The sequence below is a fragment of the Lepisosteus oculatus genome, chromosome 5 (genome assembly GCF_040954835.1).
Source record: "Lepisosteus oculatus isolate fLepOcu1 chromosome 5, fLepOcu1.hap2, whole genome shotgun sequence".
Taxonomy (NCBI): domain Eukaryota; kingdom Metazoa; phylum Chordata; class Actinopteri; order Semionotiformes; family Lepisosteidae; genus Lepisosteus; species Lepisosteus oculatus.
Genome location: NC_090700.1, coordinates 49,890,354 through 49,918,208, shown reverse-complemented (window position 1 = coordinate 49,918,208; position 27,855 = coordinate 49,890,354). Strand labels below are relative to the sequence as shown.

At 39.2% G+C, this 27,855-nt stretch overlaps 1 protein-coding gene across 6 annotated transcripts in view; it reads right to left on the bottom strand.

Moving 5' to 3' along the window:
* The window catches only part of LOC102696829 (abhydrolase domain containing 2, acylglycerol lipase), a 28,179-nt gene extending 7,506 nt beyond the window's left edge, over nucleotides 1-20,673 (bottom strand). The window contains exons 1-10 of one of the 6 annotated variants that reach the window (XM_015343235.2): nucleotides 20,463-20,672; nucleotides 16,777-16,954; nucleotides 11,612-11,710; nucleotides 11,045-11,257; nucleotides 6,924-7,099; nucleotides 5,944-6,111; nucleotides 5,241-5,424; nucleotides 2,334-2,426; nucleotides 1,638-1,751; nucleotides 1,287-1,356 (exon numbers count right to left, since the gene is read on the bottom strand). In XM_015343235.2, coding sequence (XP_015198721.1) covers nucleotides 1,287-1,356; nucleotides 1,638-1,751; nucleotides 2,334-2,426; nucleotides 5,241-5,424; nucleotides 5,944-6,111; nucleotides 6,924-7,099; nucleotides 11,045-11,250 — 1,011 coding nt within the window. In that variant the 5' untranslated portion in view covers nucleotides 11,251-11,257; nucleotides 11,612-11,710; nucleotides 16,777-16,954; nucleotides 20,463-20,672. Of the gene's footprint in view, nucleotides 1-1,286; nucleotides 1,357-1,637; nucleotides 1,752-2,333; nucleotides 2,427-5,240; nucleotides 5,425-5,943; nucleotides 6,112-6,923; nucleotides 7,100-11,044; nucleotides 11,258-11,611; nucleotides 11,711-16,776; nucleotides 16,955-19,423; nucleotides 20,428-20,462 lie in introns of those variants that run through there. The other 5 variants (XM_015343237.2, XM_006628848.3, XM_015343236.2 and 2 more) reach the window with 5 other exon arrangements.
* Between the last annotated feature and the right edge of the window lie 7,182 nt (nucleotides 20,674-27,855).

The window sequence follows — 27,855 nt, the reverse complement described above, 5'->3', positions numbered from 1 at the left end:
GTGCTAGTTTCTTATGTTTTCTCAGGCATTTACATTCTTTACCGTTGATTCCCTCGCAGAATACTGATACTGCATTTGCTTCTTTCAGAAATCACTGACAGATCTTAAAAAGTGAAGAAGAAATGAAGAACATTTGTGAATCCAAAAACAAATTGGCAAGATGTGTATGTGAATAGCAGATAAAAAATTAAAAGCTCAAAACTGCTGGGAAATAATTACAAAAACCTCCTCTTCTATCAGATGAAAGTTTTCTTTAGCTTTCTCAAACTGTTCTATTTGTTCTTGAAAATGTGTGATCAGTGCCTCCATCTTATGTTACTTATACTGCAATGCTGCTCCAGCAGAGGTTTAAATATTTCATTTGTGTCAGTTCCTTTACTTTAGAATTTCTGCCTTCAGTTCATATATACTCGACCATGTGTGCAATCTGTAATCTCTGATTGACAAATCCCATCAAACTGCATAAACACTTTTCTAAAATTAAGCATTGAGGATGATATAACAATGGAGCAGCATTGCTGTGTTTTATACGTGGTAAACGGATTTGCATGCCGCCTTAGGGGTTGTGATGTTCTAGCTGTTTAACAGAATTATGCTATGGGTGGAACGCAACACGATTATCAGCAAGCGGGTTTTAGCACGGAAATGAAAAATACCTCACACAGGTTTGATAGCTAGTACCAATGTAAAAGTATTGCTGCATTAATTGACACAATTTCAGTGGCAGCTGGGAAATACTGTATATACTCTAGCCAACCTGCTTATTTCCCTAATGACTGCAGTGAGAAGAAGAGGAGAATAAAGTTTATACTAATGTGCCACAAGAAAAGAAGTTAAAAGTCTACTGTTTCACTGTTGTCTTACCCCTGGATTCCTCGCTTGGTCATGAATGTGATGACTTCACAATAATGGAAAAGAATGCTCCAATTTGACTTGTAAGAATCAATCAAAAGTCAGTAACAACAGAACATTGGCCATTGGAGCTTACTCTTCAATTGTTGGATTAAACACCCATGCTTCAACGTTGGTGGTGTTTGTGCCTGAATTTGTTCACATTCTTGTTTCAGACCATTCTGTTCCCAATCAATGAAGCACAGAACCAATTCTGAATGGTAACAACTCAAGTCGGGTTTCCGTGACCCCTTCTCCGCATAAAAGATCCATGAAACAACAATGAATTCAGAAAGCCCCAACACAACAGGCACTGCATTAACACACAAGAAAGTGGCTCCTTCTTGCAGAAGAAAAAGGAAATGTGAAGGGAAAACAAGTCATGTCATACTCACATTGTGGATATAATGTACGCAGCTCTCCTTCTCATAGTATTCCTTCAAGGAGTTATATCCATGGAATTTTCTACAAGACAAAATGTTGAATGCACAAAATCAATCAAATCCACTTTCCAAAATGCACGTGTAATGAATTTGCACAGCAGGCTTTTGTTTCCAATAAGGAACCCAACCAGGACTAAAGGAAACAAAACGATAAAAAAACAACAAAGACTTCCACAGCTGTTGTTACACTCTATCCTAAAAAATACAAAATAATTAAAAAAACAAAACAGCTTTAGAACTGGGTAAATTGGTGCCACTGCCACTTATGCTCTGCCAAAACCGGTACACTGCACTGGCTCTCACCTCATGATGTTGTCATCGATCTGCATGAGAGAGGTGGCAGTGTAGAGCCGGCTTAGATCAGCATCCTCCATCATTAGTGGTCTCTTGCTTGAAGTTTCCCCAAACAGCATGCCCCTGCCACACACAACAGAAAGACTTAGCAACTCAAAGTTCCCACTAAAGAGCACTGTGCTTCTTTATGAAAACACACTTCGTCACGAACATTTATATTTTTATAAACATATGTCCTAGAGTTGCACAATTAGTGCAACATTACACAGGCACTGTCTGTTTTGTCTCATTTCTAAAAGTGAATTGCATGGTCTTATTAATTGCACAGTTAAAAACGCTTGTGTGTTATTTAGAATAGTATTTGCATTTCCACAGATGACGATGTAGATGTATTACGTATTTCCATATAACGATGTATTTCCACAGTGATGATGTTTGAACAGCTTGTATATGATAACGGACACCAGGAGAAAAATGGACCTAGGGTCTGTCAAAATAAAAACTAAATGTATGGTGTATGCTGTTTTTTTATTGGGATTAAGTATGACAGAAATGTAAGAACTTGAGTGTTTATGGCTTTTTTTTGGACTCATAAGTTGCTAATTGAGAAAGTACAAAGACCTGCAGTCATAGCTTTTCTCTCTTGCAGTGTTTTATATCACTGAGTGTTAAGCAAACCTGTTCTATCTCTAAAGCTTTATGCACCTGTGGGAGAGAATGATCTTCTTCATGTTATCTGCCATGAGGAAGTTGTAGAATCTTCTACACTGATCCCATTGCAGGAATGTCTCCTGGGCCCTGATTCAAAACACAAACAGGTATGAGAGGCTGTCTCCTTCAAACACTGTTAAATGGAACACAACAAGCAAAGACAAACAAGATCATGGATCGGACTCTTGGCATCTAAAATTTAACAGTGTACAAAAGGATCCACATGGTAAGCAGCGCATCTGTGGTTTTAAGCTGCATGAAGCTACACATGAAGGGGATCTGTAAATGTATGATGTAGAATTGTTAATGTCCTCTTCAAGGCAATGTAGGGAAACAAAACAAACTGAATGCTTGGGTACATAGAAAAAGTAAGAGATTTCAATCAAGAAAAGCTATGCTCCTGCTTTTAAATGCACTAGTAAGACTTCTTTTTCTGTTCAGGTCACCATACTACAAAAAGGACATTATAGCCTTAAAAAAGAGGTCAATGATTAGTTCAAAAACATGTGAACACCTTCTAAGACTGAGAATCATATGAACAGGTCACAGGCTCTAGATCTATCTAGAGCCAATAAGATTTGACCAAGCCAGGAGACTGTTTCATACTCACTTGTGAGCATATCTCACAACTCGATAACAACGGAGCTGAGAACAGGAAACATTTTCACAAAGAGTAGTGGTTGTCTGAAACAGGTTTTCCAACCAGGTGGCTGAGGTTCAAACATCCTTACAAGAAGTGGTTAGATGATATTGTAAATCCACCTAGTTACTAAACTATCCAACAGTCAAGGTGAGCCTACTGGCTTCCTGTCCTTTACAGTCTCTCATGTTCATAAATAAGAAGACAAACAATACTCTGTGCTGTCATGCAATTTCAGATGAATCTGAAAACAAATTAATAACTACAGTTAAAATATTAGTACTTCACATGGAACTGGTTTTCTTTTACATTGGAGAAAATCCTCCCAAAATCACAATAGATGTGCTTTAAAGTGAAAAAAAAAAATCCCTATAAACCAACTAGAGAGCCCTCCATGCAACAACATTAAAATGATAAATCCAGACTTCTGATTATTTGCACATTATACTGTATGTCATCTCGACTGTCCTGCCCAGGATATTACAGATGGTTTAAACAATAACAAGAACAAGAACATGATCGTTTTAACTGTGCTCTATTTCCTCCTCGTAAACAGGAAATCAAAGAACCAGGAAGCTACCAGAAAAGGAGCGGTTAGGTTTCAACCCTCAGGCAGCCCAGCCCTTGTGTGCTTCAACTCTGGGAAGAGTTCCCTGAAGTCATGCCAAATGCGATTCTGGCTACTTCCATATTTACAGAAGAGCACAGAAGAGAATACCCTAACAGGCTGATTCTAGACTGTTGCTTCTCGCATAACTCTCCAAAACATTTTACTCAAGTGCATAAGTTGACCTCATATTGCTCCTCTGAGGTCTGAATATCTATAATTGTAGTACGTTTTAGTACGACTTCAATTACATTTGCATAACAATATTATTAAGTAAGGCATTTTTATGGTATAACTTGAAAAGGTCTAGTACTGACTGCAGCTAGGTTTCTATATAAGCTGTTTACCATACATGATGGGGATGTGTTTATATTCTTAAATATTTTGCCATATTGATTTAAATAAAAAACATGTATTATATTGTTATGAAATGTCATCTAAGAGGTTCTACAATGCATTCCCTGTACCAAATATCACTCCCTTACAGCACCAAAATTTGAACATTTTTGTAATCTCTGGCATGGCAACAGATGCTGTCTTCATATGGGGCTGGTTTTAATTAGTTTAATGCCTTGGTCATGCTGCTGGGAGTTCAAATTGGCAGACACTCCAAAACAAAACCAGGTCAATAGGGAATAAATAAGCTCACACGAAATGAAAATGAACATTGTCCCTGAATAAACTAAGCTACCATTTTAACTTCATTTTCTCCAAAGCAGTAATGTTAAGTGCATTCTCCAAAACTCAACAAAAAATAACATTTTTTAAAGGACAGTGTGACAATTTCAAAATTACGGATTTATGTTTGTTGCTCTGACATTTTTCATCCTGTTTCATCAACTGAAGCATGTGCAGAATTCAAAATATAATGTTTCCATAAATCACATAATAGATGTGAAAGCGTAACCAGCCACAAGTCTCCCAGCATAACCGGAATTACTTCAGACCAATGGAATGAGTACAATGCTTTAAGTTTTAAAAACTATTTTCTTACTCACATTTTCACAGTGCAGCATAGAGAAAAGGAACTTAGTAAAGAAATAGCTAATTCTCACTGATTCAAGGCCCTCACAGAGATTACTTCACAAAAAAGTGCTCTTAATGTTTTATGCCACACATAATTACATGTCCTGTAACTGACTTTAAGAGACAGAAAACGGAATAAGAATGGTTCGCTGTGCATTCTTCCTACCATCAGTAAGGGATTAGAGAATGCATGCCTGGAAAAGTTTCAGGAATTCAGATTAGGCAGGCCAGAGGATGCTTCCCCATGACATCCCCCACTCCCCTGTGCTTGGAAAATTAGTCACATCAGCCGATTACTTTACTCTGCAGCAACCAAATTGTTGGCAGTATGTGGCAAACCCGAAATTAGCTCCATGATTCAGATGTTTTTACAGCATTCGTGCAAGCAGAATGTGTTAGGCAAGAGCCTTGCTTGCTGTGAATCAACAGAACAAAAAGAGATAACTCTAGTGTGATGGTAGAAAAAGAGTGTAATATAACAATTAACTGGATAAAAAGTTTCAAAGTTCAGGTTCTTGGCCAATAGGTGGTAATGAATGTGCAAAAACGACACAGCCAATTGTAAATATGTTCTTTTCCTTCTGAACCTTGACAGTCGGCCATAGCTTTCTTCTAACTGGCCACTCACCTGAGCGCACTGTACCCCTGACACACACTGACACAGCAGAGCACCCTCTCCTGGTTGGTGCGATTTTCTCCCAGGAACTTGCAGACAATGTTGCCTCCAAGGCTGAACCCCACCACAATCAACTGTGTCTGGGGGTATGCCTTCTTGATGTAGCTAACCATGGCACTGAATTCCCAAGTACAGCCTGAGAGGGCAAACAGGGTTAATCAATATAGCTATTGCTCCAGTCTTACAAATCACGGTGGCACAAAATGCAATATTTAGTGACATCAAAAGAAAAAACCTCAATGAGTAAGGAAGAACAGTCTGAAAAATTAAGAAAATTCAAAAATAGTCAACAGGAGTTCTTTCTCAACAGCAAAATGATGCTGTGCAATGTGCTGTGCATCCTTTCTAAATCAAGTGATCACTCTGAAGACTAGAAAAAAAGAGAGAGGTACTGCTGATTGACTAATGCTTAATGACACTTGCAGTGGTCCCGCGAACTGTGCTCGGCATCAGAAAGCAAGGGGAATGGTGGTGACTTTCTTTTTAAGACATTGCATAACCGAAATTTAATGAGGCAATCCAATATTATTAGTCACAGTAATTGTCGTGCTTTGTTCACGGATAAAATCTGTAGCTGTATTGTGACAGTATCATGTAACGATCTTCAAATCAAGCTGTAATTTAGAGACATCACTGACAATCTTACAAGCCTTACCATAGGTAAACATACGGGGAGAGGTTAGCTCAATGTTTGGCAGGGCTCCCAGGTGATTCAAAACAGCACACCTGTATCCCTGCTTCTGAGCATAATCCACAAAGGTGCGGATATAATGCTTCTCGCTGTGATTTCCAATTCCTGGACATATCACCATGGTGACTTCATCTGAAGATTAAAACGGAAGCAAGCAAATAGTATGGAATATGCAGTACAAACACGTTAAACATTTTGATACCCATGACCAGAAAACAGACAGCATGGTGGTGTGGGAGGCAGCACTTCATCTTGCAGCTCTGAGCCTGGGCTGCCTTCAATGTAGAGGTTACACTTGCCTGCATTTCTGTTTCTGCATTTCTCCAGGTTTTACAGTGTCTACAGTCCAAAGATATGCTGTCCAGGTTTACTAGTGTCTCTAAGCCAGCTAAGTCTTGTCAAAGCTAGAGCATGATACTGAGCAGCATTATGAATAAAACAAAAAAGAGCTACTTGGTCATGGTTTTCAGAAAATGAAAACCGGTTTTGACATTTCACACCGTTGCAGCCAGGACAACAGAATGCAGAAGTACAAGTAGTAATTTTATGCAAGCACCGTTTGTTTACCTTTTTACACAACAAATGTAAGACGCACTTCTTGAACAGCACCTTTACAATCCCATTTGGCTTCTAGAATCACTCTAGTTCTCTCACACAACGTGATTCAATCATAAAAACACAAGCAGTCCAGGCACTGGCACAGTAAAAAGCAAAATCCTTCTGCCTGACAATTCAGCTGGGGCATGTGGTTGCATGTTTATTTAAAAACAGCAGAGAGATGCCAGACAGATAGTGCAACTTCATATTTACCCAGAACAGGACTTGTTCCATTCGTGCCCAACTAGCACACACATTCCTCACCAAGGAGTATTGCAGTATCAGAGGAGCCACAAGGAAACAGAAATCCAGAACAGGCACGTTCTTCCCAAAAATATCCCTCTTACCTCCTGTGCAGTGGTCCCCCAAAGGCTCAAAGAGGTCAAAGGTGGCCGTGGCACCATCCTGCATTGGTAGGAACTTCCGGAGCCCATATGGATGTGGTGAGCTAACCCTGCCCATTTTGCCATATAGGGCTGTTTGCAGGTGCCCACTTTTACCCCACAGCAGGGGAGGAATGTACCTGTGTTAGGAACACAATAGTATTGTTCATCTGTTTTCTTCATTAACAGTGAGGCCAGAGTTTTCTAATAAACCTATTACAATAAAACAATTTAAACAAATCCATTTAAACAATCCATGGCCCAAAAAAGCTTAGTTAAAACATTGTCAATCTGTGGGAAACATTCCATGTACTGTAGTGCATTCTTAAAGAGACCACACTTTTCTATAGCAAGTGCTACTAATAATGAGACACCGTGAAGATTATGGGTTTTATGTCATGAAATAAACATGAAGACAGCTGAAAGTTCTCCTCCCTTTTGCCACAGCCTGATATACTGCCCTTCTTCTCCAGCTGAGACACTGCACATCATTCCAGCAATTTCTGCTCATTTAGTTTGAGAGCAAGAGGCAGGAAACTGACCAACACATGCAAATCACAGACTTCAATCTGTGCTTACTGGTTTAATGCACTGGCAGCACTAGGAACAGTTGATTTAACGAAGGAGGCAGATGGTGAAGCTGGGAAATCTAAAGGGTTTTTACAGTAAGTATACCTAAGCCACAATCCAGGCTGCAGTCAACATCAGGCTGTCTCCAACCTTACAGCCTTGACTATTTACCAGAACAAACCTGACTAAAAAAAAAAAAATCAAAAGACCATATCAGAGTTTTACTCCTGTGTTTTATATGTACACTAAAGTCTTGGCTTACACACTCTTCGTAGCCAAAGACAGGACTAGGACTTGTTAATGGTGAATTTCCTGGTAAATAATGCATTTCCTCACACATTTTTTAACTAGAAAGCATATACAGATGTGATTTGCATTATCTGATAATTGAATTAACTTATCACTTTAGTACATTTTCAATACACTCTTCAACTCTTCTTTTTATATGCTATAGTTTAACACGACTTTTCATTTGATAGCTATGAGGTAGGCTCACTATGATTATTAGGAAAAACTGGGTGGCTCACATGAATACAGGGAAAGCTTTCAGCATCCCAAAATGAACCTGCTTAAGATGGGTTGGCAGTATGCTCTACAATAATATTTAAACACCAACAACAAACAACAACCAAGTAGTTGGTTAGTGGTATCCGAACTGTAACCCAACTGTTAATGTTAAGGTCATCTATCGTAATCATGACTGATGCTTCCAAAGACAGCAAACTGCTTCCTGAATGGTACTTATTTCCATACAACCGAGCACCGACAAAAATTATCTGCATAATGGTACAAAAATGATATGCAGGAAGCAAAGTCCACTGTTGTATCCAGAGCTTTGCAAACATTTACAGTCCTTTCACTGAAATCAGATCACCTGTGTTATTTTTCTTGAAGCTCTTACATAAGCAATCATCTCCTCTTAATCCATCCACATTGAAAATGTCTACTGCATATTATCCATTATTCCACCCTTGCAAATCTAAATTGAGATGTTTTTGGATTTAAGATAAACCGTTATGTGCACCACTACTGTCCCAATTTCCTAGGCTATTAAATCTCTGGAACAAAATAAATTCATTAACAGTACTGATAGATTTTACAAATTGAACACAAAATAGTGAACCTTGTGAAAGTACTGTAAGTCACCATGCTATCACAAACCTCTAACCTCACCAGAGGCAAGAGCAAGAACTGTGATGTGGCCCTTCCTGCTCAGCAGTCACTGCAATAACTAATGTAACGTGATGTACGAGCGAATAAGTATATAGGTTGTACAGCAGACATTTCACAATAGAAATGTTCCAACGTGATCTGTATGCACAGTTAAGTAGTATTTGTTGGCAAAACCACCTCAAAATCGAAAAGCAGTATTTCTATGGAATTAAAAGAGATGCATTCATAAGCCTGCTTGTTTACAATCACGTCACCTGAAGTTTTGTTGCCTCATTTTGAATCAAAGAAAATTGTGCTGCGCATACCTGGAAATTTAATCTATTTTGTAATGTAAATTTGAAGGTTTACATGTTACTGTGTACATTTTTTTTGTTGTCTTTTGAAATGCACTGATCAATGTTGATTCTTTCTAACCCTGAAATATAAAAATAGTGTTACAGTTCCCCTTTAAATGTCAGCCACTAATTTTCCCCACTTTAGGAAACACAATGTAGGCCTACTGCACTTTGAGGTTAAAGTGTACTGTAGTGCTGTGGTGACACTGGTTAGCACAGTCCTCTCAAAGCAGGTACACAGTAATAACCTTTCATAAAATGTAAAGAGGGCTAACCACCTGATTTGCGTAAGCAACAGTTTAGATGGAAACAACCTAGGTAAAAGCACTACAGTAAATGTTATTTCCTGTATTTAAACCCAGATTATTCAATTCCAGATAATTTTAAAGCAAAAAAAATACATGAGCTGTTACTGAAAAGAAAAAAAACTTTTATAGTACAACACTTTTCCACTTCTTTTAATATTTATGTTTTTACTTTACAAACACTGTTTGTAACAGAAGCTGTAAATGAAGGTTTGCTGAAGTAATTTAAGTGCTGGTAGAAAAAATACCTGGTCTGACAGGTATTAACTGTGATTTGAAATACCCCTGTCAATGTCCATTATACATCCGTTCCTAGGAATAGTGGCTTGAGCCAAAGTCAGAATTACATAATCACAGCTAGACCGGCATATATAAAAGAAGAAAACCGATTAGACCTAATAGCTCTAATAAGTCATGTTAGGTAGCAAGCAAGATGAGAAGCAACCAGAACACAGGCACTGAGTAATGACAGCATAATTAGATTTTCTCTACATAAACCTCATAGATCCAATTATTGACAGTGAAGCCTAGATCTCACTCAGCAGTCTTAGTCAGAATATTGCTACTGAAGATTAATAGTAGAGAAGGATGTTTCTTGACCTGAATTACTGAAATTGCTGCATGAGTTTAAAATCAACATCTACTGCACTATGATTTCTATGGAAAGGTTCTTCAAAAAGCAAAGAAGTCACAAAAAAGGAAATAACAGTATCTATTGCATATTAGATCTCAACTAGTTGATACATCTTAAATAATTCTCACTGCAAACTTCAAGCATAGCTGTGAACAATGTGATGCATTTTTCAACAAAGGAATGATACAAATTCAAGGACTGGCTGCTTCATTTTAAATTTAGAATCTACAGTGACTTCATGCTTCTAGAATTCCTTTCTATAAGATCATCATTTACTGTCTAAGAACAAGCACAGAAGACAAGTTTAAAAGTTTCAAGGGGCAAGGTGCTAAAATCTGGTACACCACACACTTCTGATAAGAAGTCTCATCTTTAGACTGTTGACCGAGCTTCTCTGTCACGTCCTTCTGAAACTGCAGTGTGTACACTTTTAGCCCTTAGTAAGGTGTACTAACCATAATGGAAATGATGACATTATGTAACAGCGTGGTCCGTCACGTTTAATAAAAAGGGAAAGCTGGTTATGTGAACCCTGACAGTACTGTATTTGTAAGGAGATTTAAACAACCTCTTGAAAGCAAATGAATAGAAGTACTCATGGAAATTCTGACTTCCCACTAAAGAACAACTTCAAATGCTTAATAACATGCAGAACAGCCCATTCACGGTTTCAAATATCAAGATACTGTAAGAGAGTTGAGACTATTCTGTAACGCAATATGGAGTGTTACAATGTTACTCTACAGAAACCTCAACAGGACTCATTTATTCACTATGGGCAGGTCAATTTGCGCTTTATTCCGATTCGGTGTCCGCTGTGAGGTAGTAGAATTAAGGGCTGAAAGTTGGCTGAAACCCAACTGCCTTGCCTGAAGTTACTGTGCTCCCCATTTTTATAGCTAAGAGAGTAAAACGAAAGTGAGGAATCTCACATCACCATCTTCAAAGATGAAAAATCAGTTTTGCCATATTATGAAGGTTTAGCGATAGAGGACAGACATGGAGGTGTTCGGACGGGGGGGGGGGGGGGTGGAGACACCTCCGGAGGAGGAGACTGGCAATACTCACTCTTTGGTCAGCAGGGGACAGGATTTCAGCACGAAGCGGTTGAGCGGAGTGGCCTGGTATGTGAGTTCAGGAGGAGCAGTGGGGCTCTTGAGGTTTAGGCAGCGCACGATGATGTAGAGCACAGCCGCCACAGCTGCCAGCTTCATCCCGTCAAACATCGCTGGCATCTCGGGGGCAATGGTGTGGACTTCAGCCTCGTTATTCATGGTGGATCTGAGGCAAACCAACAGCAATGCAGGGCGTGCGAGTTAAAATGCATTGGAAATCAATTCATCGTGGACTATACCAAAAACATTCTCTCTCCAAATATAAATAAGGGAATATGTGATGTGATTAAAGAATGAAATTCTGTAATCACAGGGGCAGAGGGTAATCTACAGTATAAGGAAAAAAGACATACTTGTTGCACCCTTTATAAGATGAGATATGATAAATTGAGATTGCTTTACAATTTGTCAGGTTTTTAAACTGTATTTTGTACTATAAATGCCGCATAAATCAGTATACACAACAGAAGTGTCTACCAAAATAACCACAAGAGTAACTGTCAAACTGTACTTCGCTTACCACGCTGGCTTCTTTTCCTGTATATAAATGTATTATCTTTCTTATCCACAGTCTTCCTGACTGTGCAAAATGTTCTGCGTCACAGTGTTCCGGTCAGATCTGCAATTAACAAAGACAAGGATGATTGCCCTGTTCGTACTGTAAAGATAACACAATCTGCTGTCAAGCAATATGTACAGATGAGAGGACAAGAGTCAACAGTGCTACCATTCTAGAAGGTGAGCTTTCAGATTCCCCAGATTGGAAATGCTATGTATAGACTAAAACAAGATTTAGTAGGGTAACAATAGTGTTAACAGGGTTGCTTCAGGCCTTGGATAAAGAGATTGAGCTGCATTTTTTTACATCTCAGAAGAAAAATAAATTGTAATCAGCCCTGTCCTCAACTGCTCTCGTGTAGACATGACAACTACAATCTTCACCATTAAAATGTTGAAAAAAAATATCTAAATGTATGAAATTTCGATTTATTTACAGATCATAAAAAGTTTCATTCAACAAAAAGATGTTTTTATTTTTCTACTGAACCTATACTGCTATTCTTCAATGTAAAGCAAAATTTTTGCTTTCTTTTCATGATCAAGGCCTCAATACAACAATACCCAGGCTCATCTGTAAACCACACCTGAAAGTTTTGCTGCAGTCAGGCATCTTGTTACTGCACTACCTTTCATGTGAAATCTCCCATGTTTTCAGTGTTTAATTTACAATGTACACTTTAAACAGCAATTAGTCACTGCATTCTCAATAGATCCCAATTTAACAAAATTACACCCTCTGGGTTTACTTTTTTCATGCTTCTTTAATTTTACTGTAGTTGTGAGCATCATACACTACTTTTCCATTTGATAACTTGTTCTGTTGTTGTATACTGAATGGATCAACTGCTAAACTACTGCACTGAAATGTAGTTAAACAAGCTTTGCAGTCAGTAATCAGAGTCACCTGTAAACAGTGCTTGAGGCAGAGGTATTGAAGAGGCAAAAATGTTATGGCTGAGATGTAAAGTGAAAAGCAGCTCCTGCTTTATACTGTACTGTAAATAACAGATTTTGAGTGTTTTTAACCTGGAAAGAGAATCTGGTGATGCTAAGTTTATTATTTCATGTGACATACTCTTTAAACACTGACAACACAGAACACTAAAAACAACACGGCATGCATATTTTCATTTATACTGCAAAGTTATATTTCACAGAAACAGAAACCATTTCAAATCACATGCATTGGACAGAAAGCCTTTTGAGACTACGGCCATTTCCATTGACAACTCTACTTCAGCAGTTGCCAAACTGTCAAGTTCTGAATTCTCTCTCCCCAATAATGTTCTACCCTAACCTCCAAGAACCATGGTGATGTTTTACACTAGCCTATGAGACCTGTAAAGAATATTTATTTTTTTAAAACACATCAGGTGATAGCAGTCACAACAGTAGTGTTTTCCAAACTAACTATAAACTATATAAACTGTAACTATAAAGCACGACTATTCAACCTATGGCCCTTCCGATTTTCTCCACTGCAGACATTCAATACAGCCCAATAGAGCCAGAGTCCTAACTGTTACATTGGTTTAGCCAATTATCAATTAAAATATTAAAGCAACTGGTTGCAAGAAAAGTCTGTGACTGAGTAGACTGGTATGACCAAAGATTGAAAAGCCCTGAGGCAACCAACAGCAAACTGGGCCAAGAGGCCTGCTAACCACTGCAAGCTTTCTTACTGTTGGGCACTGGATCTGATGGAAGGATTCTGTAGAAATGAGTGAGGAGTTGAGAATAAAGGTAATTTAGAACAAAGATGCACTTTTAATACCAAAGGTTTTCCATGACTCCTTGTCATCTGGGTAAAGCATTAAACAGACCCAGTGAACGTTAACCTGGTCCAGTCTACCCTGTCTCCACAGACTTAACCTGCTGATGATTTTAAAAAGTCACAGACAACCCGAGAGGGAACCCGTGTTTTAAATCACTCTTAGATTCACTCTGATGGCACATAAAAAAGCTTGGATTCTCTTGGTCATCTCTCAGATGCGTAAAAGATGTGAGGGATTAATTTTCCACAGTTTTACAGGCAATGCAATTGTACCTTAGAGTTTCATTATGCGTTATAAATTAACATTTGATCGCCTTATGGGTATGTTAATGCAGGTGAAGCACATGAATAACACAAAGCACAGAATGGATTAAAAACACTATGTAGTAGTTACGACAGATTAGGCTATAGGCTACCATGCCCATTATAACCCAATACAGTTGTCCCTTTTAATGCCACTGCCTGTTATAATGCCAGCCTCAAATATCCCCAATCCTAATTCCAGCCTGTGGCGTGGTGGCACACAGAGGCAGAGCTGAAGATGTGATGTGATAATATAACAGAACAGTGCAATGAACAGAACAGTGAAGCAACGAAACTTACATCCACCATGATTTAATCTTCTATATTATCTTTCACACATGTAAAATATTCTTAAGTCTCTCAAGTCTTCTTAAGACTTAATGAAGTTGCCACAATCAATTAGTGGCAACATTCACCTTCATTTATAAAACCATCTCATTATCCACATGACTAAAATACAATTAAGATTAAAAAATATGTACTGAAGAATAGGAACTTATGATTAACAATTTAAACTACATCTTTGTTATCCAGAAAAAGAAACTTGCACTCGCACACTGCTTAGTCATGGTGCTCAGAGACCTGGAACGGTTCTTGGTGACAAAGAATTTCCAGCTCAGTGATTTCACTTGACAGAACCATCTAGATTAGAATATTAATCACTGGTGGGACGATAAGCAAAGCCTGATTATGGATAGTCTAAAACTGAACTGGTTTATACAATATAGCAAACTTATTAGGTCCATAAGATATGCATCTTTCTTCCTCACAAAACTGGGCATGTTTTTACATATTTTAAATAAGGTCTAAGCAAAGGCAGTAAGATGTCAGGAAGCAGAACAGGCAATAGATCTTAGCGGAATTCTACAGCCCTAACGAGAGTGTTTGGATGTTTGCTGTGATAAAAGAAAAACGTTTTTTTTTTTTTTACCCCAAATGATAGACATGTTAAGCTGAGCAAAATGTGCTCCTCCCTGTTATGTGCAGCCCTGAGGATACAGAAGTAGCCTGGGAAAATCATGAGTCACAAAATACACAACCTGTCAGCTGTGGGAGAGGCTACATTTCTTCTGAGACTTCTTCTCCAAGCAGCGAGGTTAACAACAGACCAGTGAATCAGTGGAGTGAGTCTTAAATCCACTCTTTAGATGGACCTACAAAGATACTGACTTACTATTCCTTCTACTCTTTTTGTTCTCACGAGTTTACTGAATCTTACCAAACAAATAGACAAGAAGAGTGAATAAATAAATTATATAGGAACAAGGAATCAGATATGTATTGTACAAACTACATAGATTCTTAAAGACGTCAGCATATACTGTAGATAAGAGGTCTGGCTGTGGATTAACCCTGAAAATCTATTTCACATCTTGTTCCCGATACTGAAGAGGAATCTGGATGCTCAGTTTTAAAATTGCCTTTACTGATGGTTGCTCTTGAATGTACATGGCTGACTATAACCTTGGGGAAAGGAGATAAATCATTGCACAATGAAGTGGATTCCTTTTCCTGGGCTAACCGGATCCCTCATCCTGTAATTCCAACCTTTCAAAAGCTTCTGAAAACTTTAAAAACCCAAGTGAATGCGTGAAACTACTAGACATACAGCCTAGTAAATAGAACTACAACTTTTTTTTTAAGAAAACAAATAATAGTTATTGTAATTATAACATTTAATCCTACTCAACCTATGACTTTAGCTCCTGTAACTGTCCAAGGCGAAAGTAAACAGTTTATAAAGTAATTCATCTAAATGCAGTTGTCCTTCGGAAGGAGAAAGGATTCAAAACATTATGATCTCAACACTACCAATATGTAACAATAAGACTCTCCACTGGCATTTCCAGTCATAACAAAGGTTATGAAGAGACCCAGAAATATTCCCACCTTTTGCGAAGCTCAAGGTTGAATATATTTGCATTAAAAAAAAAGATATGCCCCTACAACGTAAATACAATAAGATGTGGAAAATGTCTAAATTAGCATTTGAGATATGCTTCTACCTTTACTGTATTTCACTGGATTCATAAAATACAGCAGCTTAAATTTTGTGTTTTGGTCATTTAACCCAAATGCCTAACAATTTCCTTGCAGGAAGAAATTTAACATACTGTATACTTGTTTTAAAACACAAAACAACTGCTACATACCCAGCAATGCACCATATTCAATATCTGTTTTTGTCACCCAGCTGTTTCAGTTTGGATTGGCTAAATCACTATGTTAATGTTTTCAGAATAATTTAAGGCATCAGATGGCCATTTCACAGATTGGCCATATTGAACATAATATTTGAGGCCATGTTATATGGGATTGTGCCAAATGGAATGAAATGCTAGACCATTCTATATCTGTAGCACACAGATCACCCAGATTGAGAAAAATCAACCACTCTGAGTGTGACCTGTTTTCGTTATGCCCTAATCTCTCTGGAACACAAATATTATACATCAGCCCCATTCCAACTGCTGTGACTACTCTATAAATACCTGGGGGGATGGGGATGCTGACCTCTGCTTTTTAATGTCTATATTCAATAATCTTCCTTCAGTCTCCGTCTTGGATGCTTACAGATATTTTAAAAGGCACATGTGTCCCGGAAATTATTTTACCTTCCTACTTACATGTAACAATCGGTTAACTATACTCTTGCGCTGATCTCCTTGGTGAAGATGCTTCTTTTGACAACACCCATTGATCATCCATGCATGGATGTTCAGGTTTAGAGTTTTAAAGCAGTGGTGTGCTCATAAATTTCAAAAGACAAGCTGTGGAGTACAGCTGCCCCTCCAACCCCAAAATCCCTTCTTTCTTGTCTCTCTTTTCTATATACCAATGGTCTATTTTCTCTCCAAATGAACAAACACAGCTGCACTATATGGCACGTTCACCTCATCCAGTGTGTGATGTAAAAGAAGAAATTGATAGAAAAAAATAAAAGCAAACAGCACAGTATGATGGGATGAGAAGATCTGCATCAACACACTACACACATGTCCCGTTAGCCCCCATGACCCCTGTCTGCCTTCTGTACTGTACCATACCGTATTGCATTGAAATGCTCTCTGAGAGGACCAGCCACAGGAAGGAGGATCCTTAAAACCCATAACCCAGCAACGATATAGAACATCGCCATCCCAGAAATTGTAGCATTGGAGACACTTCGACCGCATGGACCCCATGTGACCGCCCAAACAGCCCTGGTGATCTGGACAGACCTTCCTGGGGGAAGTAGAATCAAGTCAGCCAAAGACAGATTGAGCGGATGAAATGGGTTCTGTATACGTGAAATGGCTCTTTACAAATACACAATAGCTAAGTAAGACATTAGGATACATATTCCAATGTACATCTGAACAGATCTAGAGACTCGCAGGACATTGACAGGCATTAACTGACTCTAAAACATTTTTGGTTCTGAATTTTTCTTTTAGTAATCCTCCAAATATAGTACTATGCATTTTCTTTACCCGAAAAAGAACTTAATCATAATCATATAATAAAAAAGCTACAAAGAAACTCATCTGTCTGAATTCTTTTCAAGAAAAACCTGAATCTCATGGGTAAGATGTAACAAACATTTTACTGTCTTCTGATATTTATTATTTTGACACAGATTTTTGCAAATGTTATGGTTCCGTTTTAACACAACAGTGATGCATCTCCTGTAAAAGTTTGTATGGTTTATTAAAATAAACCAACATTTCTTCAGGTATGATGATTCACTTTAAGCCAAGTAAAAGATCAAAAATCATTCCTAATGTATAATGCATTTTTCCACTAGAGAATTCTGTGGGTTTAAAGAACAGTTTGCAGCACAGAAAGAAGACAGTTGTACAATTATAATCATGAAATAATACATTAAAAAATAACCTCAATTGCATGCTTTTAACATACTTTTACACAGCATGCAAAACACAATTATCGTGCAAAATAAAACCCCTCACATTTTATATCATTCCTCATACATTCTTACTAACATCAATACTATAAATAAAACTATTCACTTTATCATTTATTAGAGTTTTGTTTTTGGACAGGCTGCCCAGCAGTGGGAGACCACACTCATTCAGCTGTACTGCTTTTCAGGGTTCCTCCATCATCTAGATAAGTACAAAAGTATATTCAATGCTCAACCTCACCCATTCAATGATGGCATTTTATATTTTTAAACAAAACTATCCATTCATTATTTTCTTCATGTCTTCTCATTTAAAAAAACCATGCATTGTCTCTCTTTTTTAACATTAATATAGCACTTTTCTAAAGTGCTTTACATATAGGAGGGTACCCACTTCATCCAGCACTGAGGTAAGCACCCAACAGGGTTACATAAGACAGTCATTATGCACCAAAAGCCCCAAAATGCCACACAGCAGTTAGAGAAAATAGGAATTCACCATTTCAGTGGAACGTTTATGGTACCAGCACCTCATAATGCACAGGCTTCCCTAGAGAAAGCCTCCCTATTCTTAGAAACAATGTTATGGGATCATTAACAGAGGATTGCATCTTCAACAGCACAGTGCCCCCATATTGGCACAATGGTACCAAATGGTACCATCTAATGGTCCAGAAACACCACTCAGCCTACAGCTGTAGTCTGGTATTCACTGGAGGTCTCCTATCCCAGCCGTGCTTAAGATTTTGAGATGTCACAAGAGCTAAAAGGTGGGAACTCTGCTGTCGCAGACTTGATTCTCATCATTACTCTCATCAAGCAACACCTAAATTATCCCACTGGCACTGAATATCTGAATGGAAAAGAGCGCACAAATAATGTGCACAGTAACTAACAGCTCAAAAACTACCTGGGGTCACACAAAAGACACAATAATAATAAAAATACCAACAAAACCTTAGGAAAAGTGTCCTCTTCTTGAAATATAAAACGTTAATTAGACCTACAGTACATCAATCCCAATATTAAAAAGTCATGTCCACCATAAAGACAGGGAACAGAGGGGACACTACAGTAAATCTGACCAGCTCAAAGGTCAAAATTCAAAAGAGCAGCTTTAAAAACTGATAGTTGTGTTTACTGTATGTTAAAAGAACATGAATGTACTGCTGGAGAGGGTACAGATATGCAAACAAATGTAACATTATTGATAGAAGGGGAGGCAGTGAATTTCAATGCTAACACTGGAGAATCACTCAGGTGCAGAGAAGTCAATCTATTCTAAAGGCATCGAGAGGCGGATTGTTCATTTATAGATGCAGGCCCATTGATACAACTCATTAACCCTTAGCTCCCTAGCGCTACACACCCACAGGTTTAAAAAAACGCCGTGGATACTTAGCATTAAAATTCAAAATTCCACTATGCTATAGAATAAAGGTCATTAGAGCATGTCCTTTGAGAATTTCGTCATATCGCCTTCTTTAAAATGTCTTCATAACATTGCAATCACGGTTTGACGTTTAACAATAATTACAAAAAACAAATCAATTCAGACGGGAATCATTACCCACAGAATACCCGAAATAATACGAAGACCTACAGTACAGTATATAATGCCCAGTATATCTGTTCGAACACTTAGAAACAAATTCACATTGCTTCTATACACCTAAACATCCATTTTGTCCACGTCTGGGATTAAACTACAAAATAACAAGATGCAGACATCGCGATGGAGGATAGAAAATGCGTCATGCACGCAAAAGATCATACAGTATATTTAATACCTGGCCACCGCAGTAATCCACGCCAGAAGGGATGTGCAAGTCTGGAATACAGACCGAGCTGTCCCAGGCCCAAAACACCCAGAACAACAACTGCTTCTGTGGTTAGGGTGTCTCGGCGGAACCGCCTCTTGATGACTTAGTATAAGTCAGCTGGTGCTGTCGTGAGTTGTTTTGTTTTTGCCTTATTTGATGGAGATTAAAACCAGGAAGAATACTCTGTTTTTAAACACTACCTCAAAAGCTGAGACTGCTCTGGCACAGACGTCCATTTCAACAAAACGAGTTAAAAGAAGCAGCTCCCCCCGTTACAGTATGATGAGATAAAGCCTTTACTAAACCGCAATTACTTCCTTTTTGTGCTAGAAAATACGTCGCATCCCAATTCAAAATATTTGAAGGAATGACATATTCTAAGTTGAAAGCTATGCTTTTTATTTAGTATTTAGTTCTGACAAGATACTGTAGGTTTATCATTTTCATGGAGACTATTTACAAAATGAAACCATTTCATAGTTTGTCTTCGAAAAATTGTCATCTGTTTTTAAAGCAACAGTTCAAATGACATTACAGCGGTGCCTCTTTGAAGAAGAAAAAAATCACACTTAAGTGTTTTTGTGTTATTAAAATCGAAACACAAAAGCCACAGGTTTCCACGAAACACTGTTAAACCTAGGAATTTAATAGAAACGTTGCAAGACGTTAAAAGAGTGATGTCTTGCAATAACGACTGCCGGGTTCTCGAAGCTTTCTATCACGATATTGGCGGCAGATACCGGCTGTCAAAGAGCAGAACTGCGTTCGTGTCTGTCCAAGGCCCTCTCCGCTACCCAGCGCCTTCGCCGATACAGCTTCATTTCCAAAACAACATTTAACGAGTACACTTTAAAAAGCGTTTTAAAGCAACGATACAGTCAGCGTGCACGGGCTTCACTGGGAACGCGAAGCCAACTATTAACGAGATTAAAGCGCACCCCAGCAAAAGATCAGACACCAGCTGCACCGACAACGATTAAAAGGAGACGTCCAACAGAAAACATACTGTGCCTCTTCACGGTTCTCCGTTTGCGCGTCTTCCCTTCCAAACCCCTTACTTTCCATGCAGTTTCTTTCTCGGAGGTGTTTATCGCTGCATTATATACTGATGCTGCATCCACTTTCTGGTCTTTTCCTCCCAGCCCTCAGAGACATTAAGGTAACTACCGATACCTGGCAGTGGCAGATCTCACTTCCTACTGTAGAAGCTCATTAGCATGTCTTCCCTTGTGTTGGGCCTCACACTGCTGTCCGTCACTCCTCGGACGCCGCTCAGTGGCTTCCAGCCCTGTCAATCACCCGCCCTGCACCCCGGTTTCTCCTCGGGATTGGATTAAAAAATCCGGTAGACCCGCCCCCCCCCCATTTAGTCCGTACAGCGTGCTGGTGCTTGAAAAACGTGACCAGGCGCGGTTGATTGGTCAATCCATCACGACAATTGCAGGTTATACAAGTTATTTTTTTTACGTTGCGTAGCTCTGTCCTTTTCAAAAGGAAAGACGAAGGCTTGAGAGGATTGTTTATCAGGGACTTCGCTGGAAATAACAAACGGCCTGCTCGTTGATCTTTCCGTCTGTTCTTGGATATACAGTGTACAGTTATATGTCAACTAAAATTTAAACGCACTTCTTGAAATACCCAGTAATCCTGATTTAAATCTGTAATTTTAGTGGCATCCTGGGAGATTTTGGGGTTACTGTTATTGTTGACACTATTGCATTAGCACTGATACAAGGATGACGATTTCACATCAAATTAAATATTTACAATTCATTGCATTGATATAGTATCGTAATGCAACGGGGGCTCAGACGGGCGCCCTTGCCGCATTAGGTCGGCCCCCCACCGTCGGGGGCTCGAACCCGGGACTCCCGCGTCGCTCTGCAGAGACCCAGCCCGGTGAGCTAAAGAGAGATCTCTCTACAGCCCAGTAGCTCTAGTCCTGCAATCACAGGGAAGGGCGGCGACGTCACCGCTCTGGTAAGCCGGCTCTTACACAGTGCCTGTCGGCCGTAAGCCTTACAGTATACAGTAGGTTCCGCCCTTTACTGTTCCTGACTTTCAACGCCTAAATAATCTGGCTCCTACATACTGTACATCTCTGACCTCCTCCATGTTTACACTCCCTCCCGTAGTCTCCGTTGACCCGAGGCAGGTCCTTTGCTCACTGTACTAAATCTCGTTCGTTCGGAGACCACGCCTTCTCTGTCGCTACTAGTGTTTTGGAATGCCCTTCCTCAGACTCTACGAGGTACAAATCCTTTGACTCTCTTCAAATCCAAATTCAAAACTCACCTTTTTTACTCCAGCCAATGTCTCCTTGCCCTACATTTGTATTAATTAACATGTACTGTATACTCTAATTTATTTTACTTTTTATCGTACCTTCCACATCCATAACCCACCAGGTTACATAGAGCAGCCAGGAGCGGAAGGAAACAGCATCACTACGTGATTCAGTGTGGAACTTTGAAGACGGAAATATTGGAATTAGTATCATGGGTTCTTTAATGAGCAAATGGTCCGAACCTTAACATTTCATCCAAAGGACAGCGCCTCCTGTACCGCAGAATCTATTGTCATCTTTCTGGGAATTTCTCTCCAGAGGGAAAGCTGCATCCTGGTTTCCTCCTCGAGTCCTCTTACACCTTTACTGACCAGAGCCAGCCTTGAATTGGCTCTCAGATCCGAAAAAAGTCATAATGCTTGTTGAGAGGCACTCCTCCATCATCATAAGATGTACAGTATGCTGTCCTCTGCTCGTCTTTTTCAAAATGTGAAGTGGCATGTTCAAGTCTTGGGTTTATGTTTTTCACTTTTACTGTGCCACCTCTAAACTGGTATTTAATGCGCATGGCATTTCAAAAACTACTATCAACCGAATGCACAATTCAAGATAAAATAATATCAGATAAAAACATCACACAAGGGAATGAGTTAGTTATAAACAAATGACCAATGCTGAAACAAAAATGGCCAGAAATGCTTTTCTGTTAAGAAAAACTTTTCATCGGTTTTCAATGCTGGCAAATGACACAATGCCTCAGTGGTGGGCAACCTTAGGTGCACACAGTGTGTATGGCCCCAGCATTAAATTCAAAAGAAATTGTAAAACCAAGAGTGCCTGTACATTATTTCAGTATTTGGGGTAAACCATTTTGAGAACATCTTTACGGTTACTGAAACATGCTTTGTAATACTGTTAGAATCCCTTTGGGGGTCATAGACAAGGGCTGTAGCTAGTCTAAGGGACACAGGTGCCTCACTGCTGTTACAGGTAATGACACTGCAGGAACACCTGTCTGCTGCTGTTTACCCAATTATGGCTGACTAGCTGCTAGCTCCTAAATTCTAAATTCGAGGGTGGGATATATGCCTGACAACCATTGCGTATAAACTAATGCATGCTTTCCTCATGGTTCTCAGCATTGCTGAGTGATATTGTCATGTCATTTGCCAAAGCACTTCATACCATACGGTGTTGCAGGAAGCCGGAGCCTACCCAGCAAGCAACAAGTACAAAGCAGGGTTCACCCTGGAAGCGGGCGCCAGTCCATTGCAGGGCAAGTGCAAGCCAATCATACATGGGGACAATTTGGAGGCCACGGGAAAGGCTGAGGGGGGAAATTGGGCCCAGGCACTGGGATAACTCCTTACTCTTATTGAGAAATGCCCAGGGATCTTTAATGACCATTGGTCAGTACCTGGATGGGAGACCTCCTGCGAAAAACTAAGGTTGCTGCTGGAAGAGGTGTTAGTGGAGCCAGCAGGAGGCGCTCACCCTGCGGTCCCTGTGGGTCCTAATGCCCCAGTATAGCGACGGGGACACTATACTGTAAACAGACGCCATCCTTCCGATGAGACGTAAAACCGAGGTCCTGTCTCTCTGTGGTCATTCAAAATCACAGGGCTTTTTAGGAAAAGAGTAGGGGTGTAACCCTGGTGTCCTGGCCAAATTTCCCATTGGCCCTTTCCAATCATGGCCTCCTTATAATCCCCATCTATGAATTGGCTACATTACTCTGCTCTCCTCCCCACTGAGAGCTGATGTGTGGTGAGCGTTCTGGCGCACTATGGCTGCCGTCGCATCATCCAGTTGGGGCTGCACACTGGTTGGTGGTCGAGGGGATACCCCATTACCTGTAAAGTGCTTTGAGTGGAGTGTCCAGAAAAGCTATATATAAGTGTAAGCAATTATTATTATTATTATTATTATTATTATTATTATTATTATTGAGAGTCAGGACCTCGGTTTAACGTCTCATCTGAAAGACCTGAGTATTACTAATACATAATCATACTCTTCAAAACCCAGCCAAGAAAACTTGAATTTGCATGAATTGAATAGAAAGGTTGTGTTTCATTCTTAATCCTAAACAAAACTATATAATTTTAAAATATGTATTTGTCATTTTATTTTATTTTTATTTTTCCTGTCAAGGAATCTGCAACTGGTTTCTGCAACACTAACACCTGACAACTGAGGTTATGTCAAAACCTTCAGGTTTTGAACATTTAGGTTTTGAAGTTCCTCCCAGACAGGAAGTGTTAAATTATAGTGATAGAAACAAGAAACCTTGAAAGTTAAATGCTTCCTCTGAGACTCATTTCACGGCCTGCAGGTACAACGCAGGGGATTAAAGCTATTTAACTTAACGCAGCCACTAGAGGGCGACATACTTTGATTAGTGTTGTTCACTCTAGAAAAATCTAATGTACAGAAAATCTGATCCCCGGTTCTTAGAATAGGATTAAGTGCTGTTATAAAATTAAATTAGCAAAATTCGTGATCACATTTGTAATTCTTAAAAAACACATGTATTTGTTTTCAAAACATAATAATGCTCTAATTGTAGACCTTAATATAGGATAGTGAAACAGGACTTTTAACAACATACTGTATGTTTTCTGTTTTCAGAAGTAGACACAAGGTGGAGACTAAGGTGTAAAAAGATGGTCAAGTGACAAAACATTGCAAAATGAGCAGCATGGAAAAGCAGGTTTTAGTTACATTTACTTCTATTATAATGCCTTATTCCACTTCACCAGCAAACACAATGATGCTTTAAAATAACATTGACATGCCTGGAATTCCTTCTAATTCCACACCCAGCCTGAATCATGCAATCTTGTCACTCTCATTTTTCATCATGACACAGAGAACACAGTAAACAGTAACCCTTTGGTATTTTCCATATCCAAGTCACTTTGGAGTGTATCCTGGTTTCAGTGGCCTTAAACAGAAGAGAGAGCCAGGCCATCATAGAGATTTCCCTCTGCAGTGCTGGTCCCCATTGATATACTGTAGCTGGGTGGACTGGAGTAATTGGGGTAAACTACCTCACTCAGGGAAACAGCAGCAAGCCCGTGGGGGAAGCTAACCCACAATCTAGACCAGAGGCTTGCTCCCTTCCCCCATATCAGTTCAGAAACTTTAAAACAACTTTTATTTTTCCTACCAAAAACAGATACTGTACATTTTTAAAATATTTAACTTCACAGAGGGAACAGACTCACGGTCTCCCACACCAATATAAATAGCTATCCATTTCTGTAAGTGCTATCTTCTCTATCAAGTGGAAAGTGTGTATTATCTTGTTCTCATGCTGAAATTATTGCCTTTTTAATAACAGTCGTTACCCGCTAGAAACACGCAAAATCTTGAAGGGCAGCAATTTTCGGTCGGCTACTAGAGATTTGTCAAAGGATGCCTAGGTCAGAAGCATACTCAGCAATACACTGTATCTGGACTTGGTAGAGTATACCAGGCACGTATTAATATTAGAGTTTATAGAAACTGCTGTGGGTCCTCCTTCAGATTGGTTTGAGAAAGTCACAATGTATAAAAATGAATTCTTATGTTTTCAAAACCCTTTTCAGTAAAATAAACGTCTGTAGTTCAGTTGATTTCTTTGCCTGCAGCCTAACATTTTTTTTTCAAAAGCAACTTTCTTTTAAAGAAATAAATAAACAACAACAGAGAGGTCAAAGCCCTGGAGCAACAGTGGAAAATTCAGTCACTCAAATAAGAACTCAAAAGCATGTGACAGCAGGAATTGTATAGAAAGCAATTGTGTTTAAGGTCAGCTGACAGCACAGTCCCCATCCTCCCTTGCCAAAAGAACCAGTTCTCTCTGTTACACTGACAGTTCCCATATTTATCTCCCTTAGTGCAGTTTTCTGGAAACTCTGCCAGATGTGGATCAGACCCCAGGGTCTGAGCAGTGGCCCAGACATCATTGCAAGGTGCTCCTGTTTGGAGGCACTACTAAAACACCGCTCTTTGAATATTTAAATAAAGGTCAGCAGTTAGAAGAGGTTAGCAGGCAGTCTTGCAAATCATTGGTGAAATCCTTTCCTGGAGTAAATCTGAACAGCCCAGTCAAGGCCATTTCACATCTTTGTAAAAATACATCTACAGGTATGTCTGAAAACAGTTAATGATTGCATAGCACAGCCTGAATAAACCTCTACTGTAATATACTGCGGTATATACTGTGCAACATGAATTAGAGTACAGTGAATGTCATAGCACATTAAAACATCCAGGTCTAATCAAGCATGAAACAAATAATGGGAAACCAGGATAAAGATAAAAAATGGTATAGCCATTGTAAAACTGCACACTTGTGCAAAATGTCTCTGGCAAACTTTCATTAGCATGTTTATTATCTTCTAGCTGATCTTGCCAGGTCTCCCAAACTACTGTAGGTAAGGCTGGGCCTGGTATCAGTGACCTTCAAGGAAAACCAGGTTGGTGCTGTAAGTGCTTCCTTCTGGGCCAGAACTTTGAAACGAATGTTGTTATATATACACCCACATGTACAGCATACTGTCAAAACATCTTTTTTTCACCTTAGAAATATCGCAAGACTACACCCTATGCTATCATTAACTGTGGCTGAAAGCTGATCAACATATTTGTATTCTCTCGAATTGACCACTGCAATGCTCTACTCCCTGGGGTATCTAAATCTACTCTGAACAAACTGCAGTATGTCCAAAATTCAGCAGCCAGAATCCTGACCAGGTCTAGTGCAAGTGTTCACATTACTCCTATCCTGGAGTCCTTGCACTGGTTTCCGTTCAAATTCCGCGTAGACTTTAAAATCCTCATGCTCACCTATAAGGCTTTACATGGCTTGGCACCTCAATACCTGTCTGAACTTTTATCGCCCTACTCCCCACCTTGCAACCTCTGTTCTTCAAATTCTGCCCTTCTTACTGTCCCCCAAGCCCGTCTACATTGTATGGGCGACAGGGCCTTCTCCTGCTATGCCCCCAAGCTCTGGAACTCTTTGCCCAAGGATATTAGAGAGTCACCTTCTCTAAACTCCTTCAAATCCAGACTCAAAACCTTCTTCTTCAGAAAAGCCTTTACTTAACTGGTTCCATTCTTCACCCCTCTGCTCTTCTTAATACCACCTTCCATGGTCTCCTCTATTGTTATTGTTATATTGTTGTAATTATAATTGTGTCCTATCTTGTGAAATCTTCTTATTTATTGTTGTAGTCTTCTTATTTATTGTTATTGTCATCCTGTAAAGCGCTTTGAGAAGCCACCTTTAAAGGCGCTATATAAAATAAAGTTTATTATTATTATTATTATTATTATTATTATTATATAGTACCCAGGCCTTTGGAAAAGACATTAAAGGACTCCAGGAGGATAATCAAGAAAACCTTTTTTCAGTTTCCCTTTCCACAACAATAACAACTCTGCTGAATTGACCTGAGGTGATCAGGTACTGTAGTTATACAAGATTGTTTCTTCTTCTGACATTAAAAAAAAGGAAAAAGATGCTGAAGATTTCAGAGGTTGTTACAAAGGTTCTTGAATTACAGTATAAGTAAAAAGAAATTGGTACTCTCAGCTCCTCCGGTGCAGTGCCTGATAAATACTCAATGACTAATAAACAAGCAAAATATATCAACCAAAATCCTTTACTATAACCTACAGTACAGTATAACCTTTCCTAGATCCAAAACAACAAATCTCAATATAGGAAACGTGTACAATGAAAGTACAAACCTTAATGCTCATTAGAAGTGAGTGTGCAGTGCAATAAGTAATACACTTTTTCACTTCATTCACAAGAAAAGATAATAACATATGTTATTTTTTCCTGGCAGTTGCCCCTGAAAAGGAGTATGTGGTGTACAGTTTGTCTTTTAACTTTGCTTGGTGCTGTTTATTTTGCTTTATTGTTCCACTAAACAGATGGATCATACTTTCCTGTATCATCTTACCTTCTTTTTCCTCCTCTCCCCTCATCCCCATTTTCCATAGGCTCACACCCACTTCCTGCAAAGCTGACTCTTTTCTGACTCAGACTTCTTGAGGTCAGGCAGTGTTTAAGTCCCCGCAAAATTGCTATTTGTTTTCGAGCACAAACACA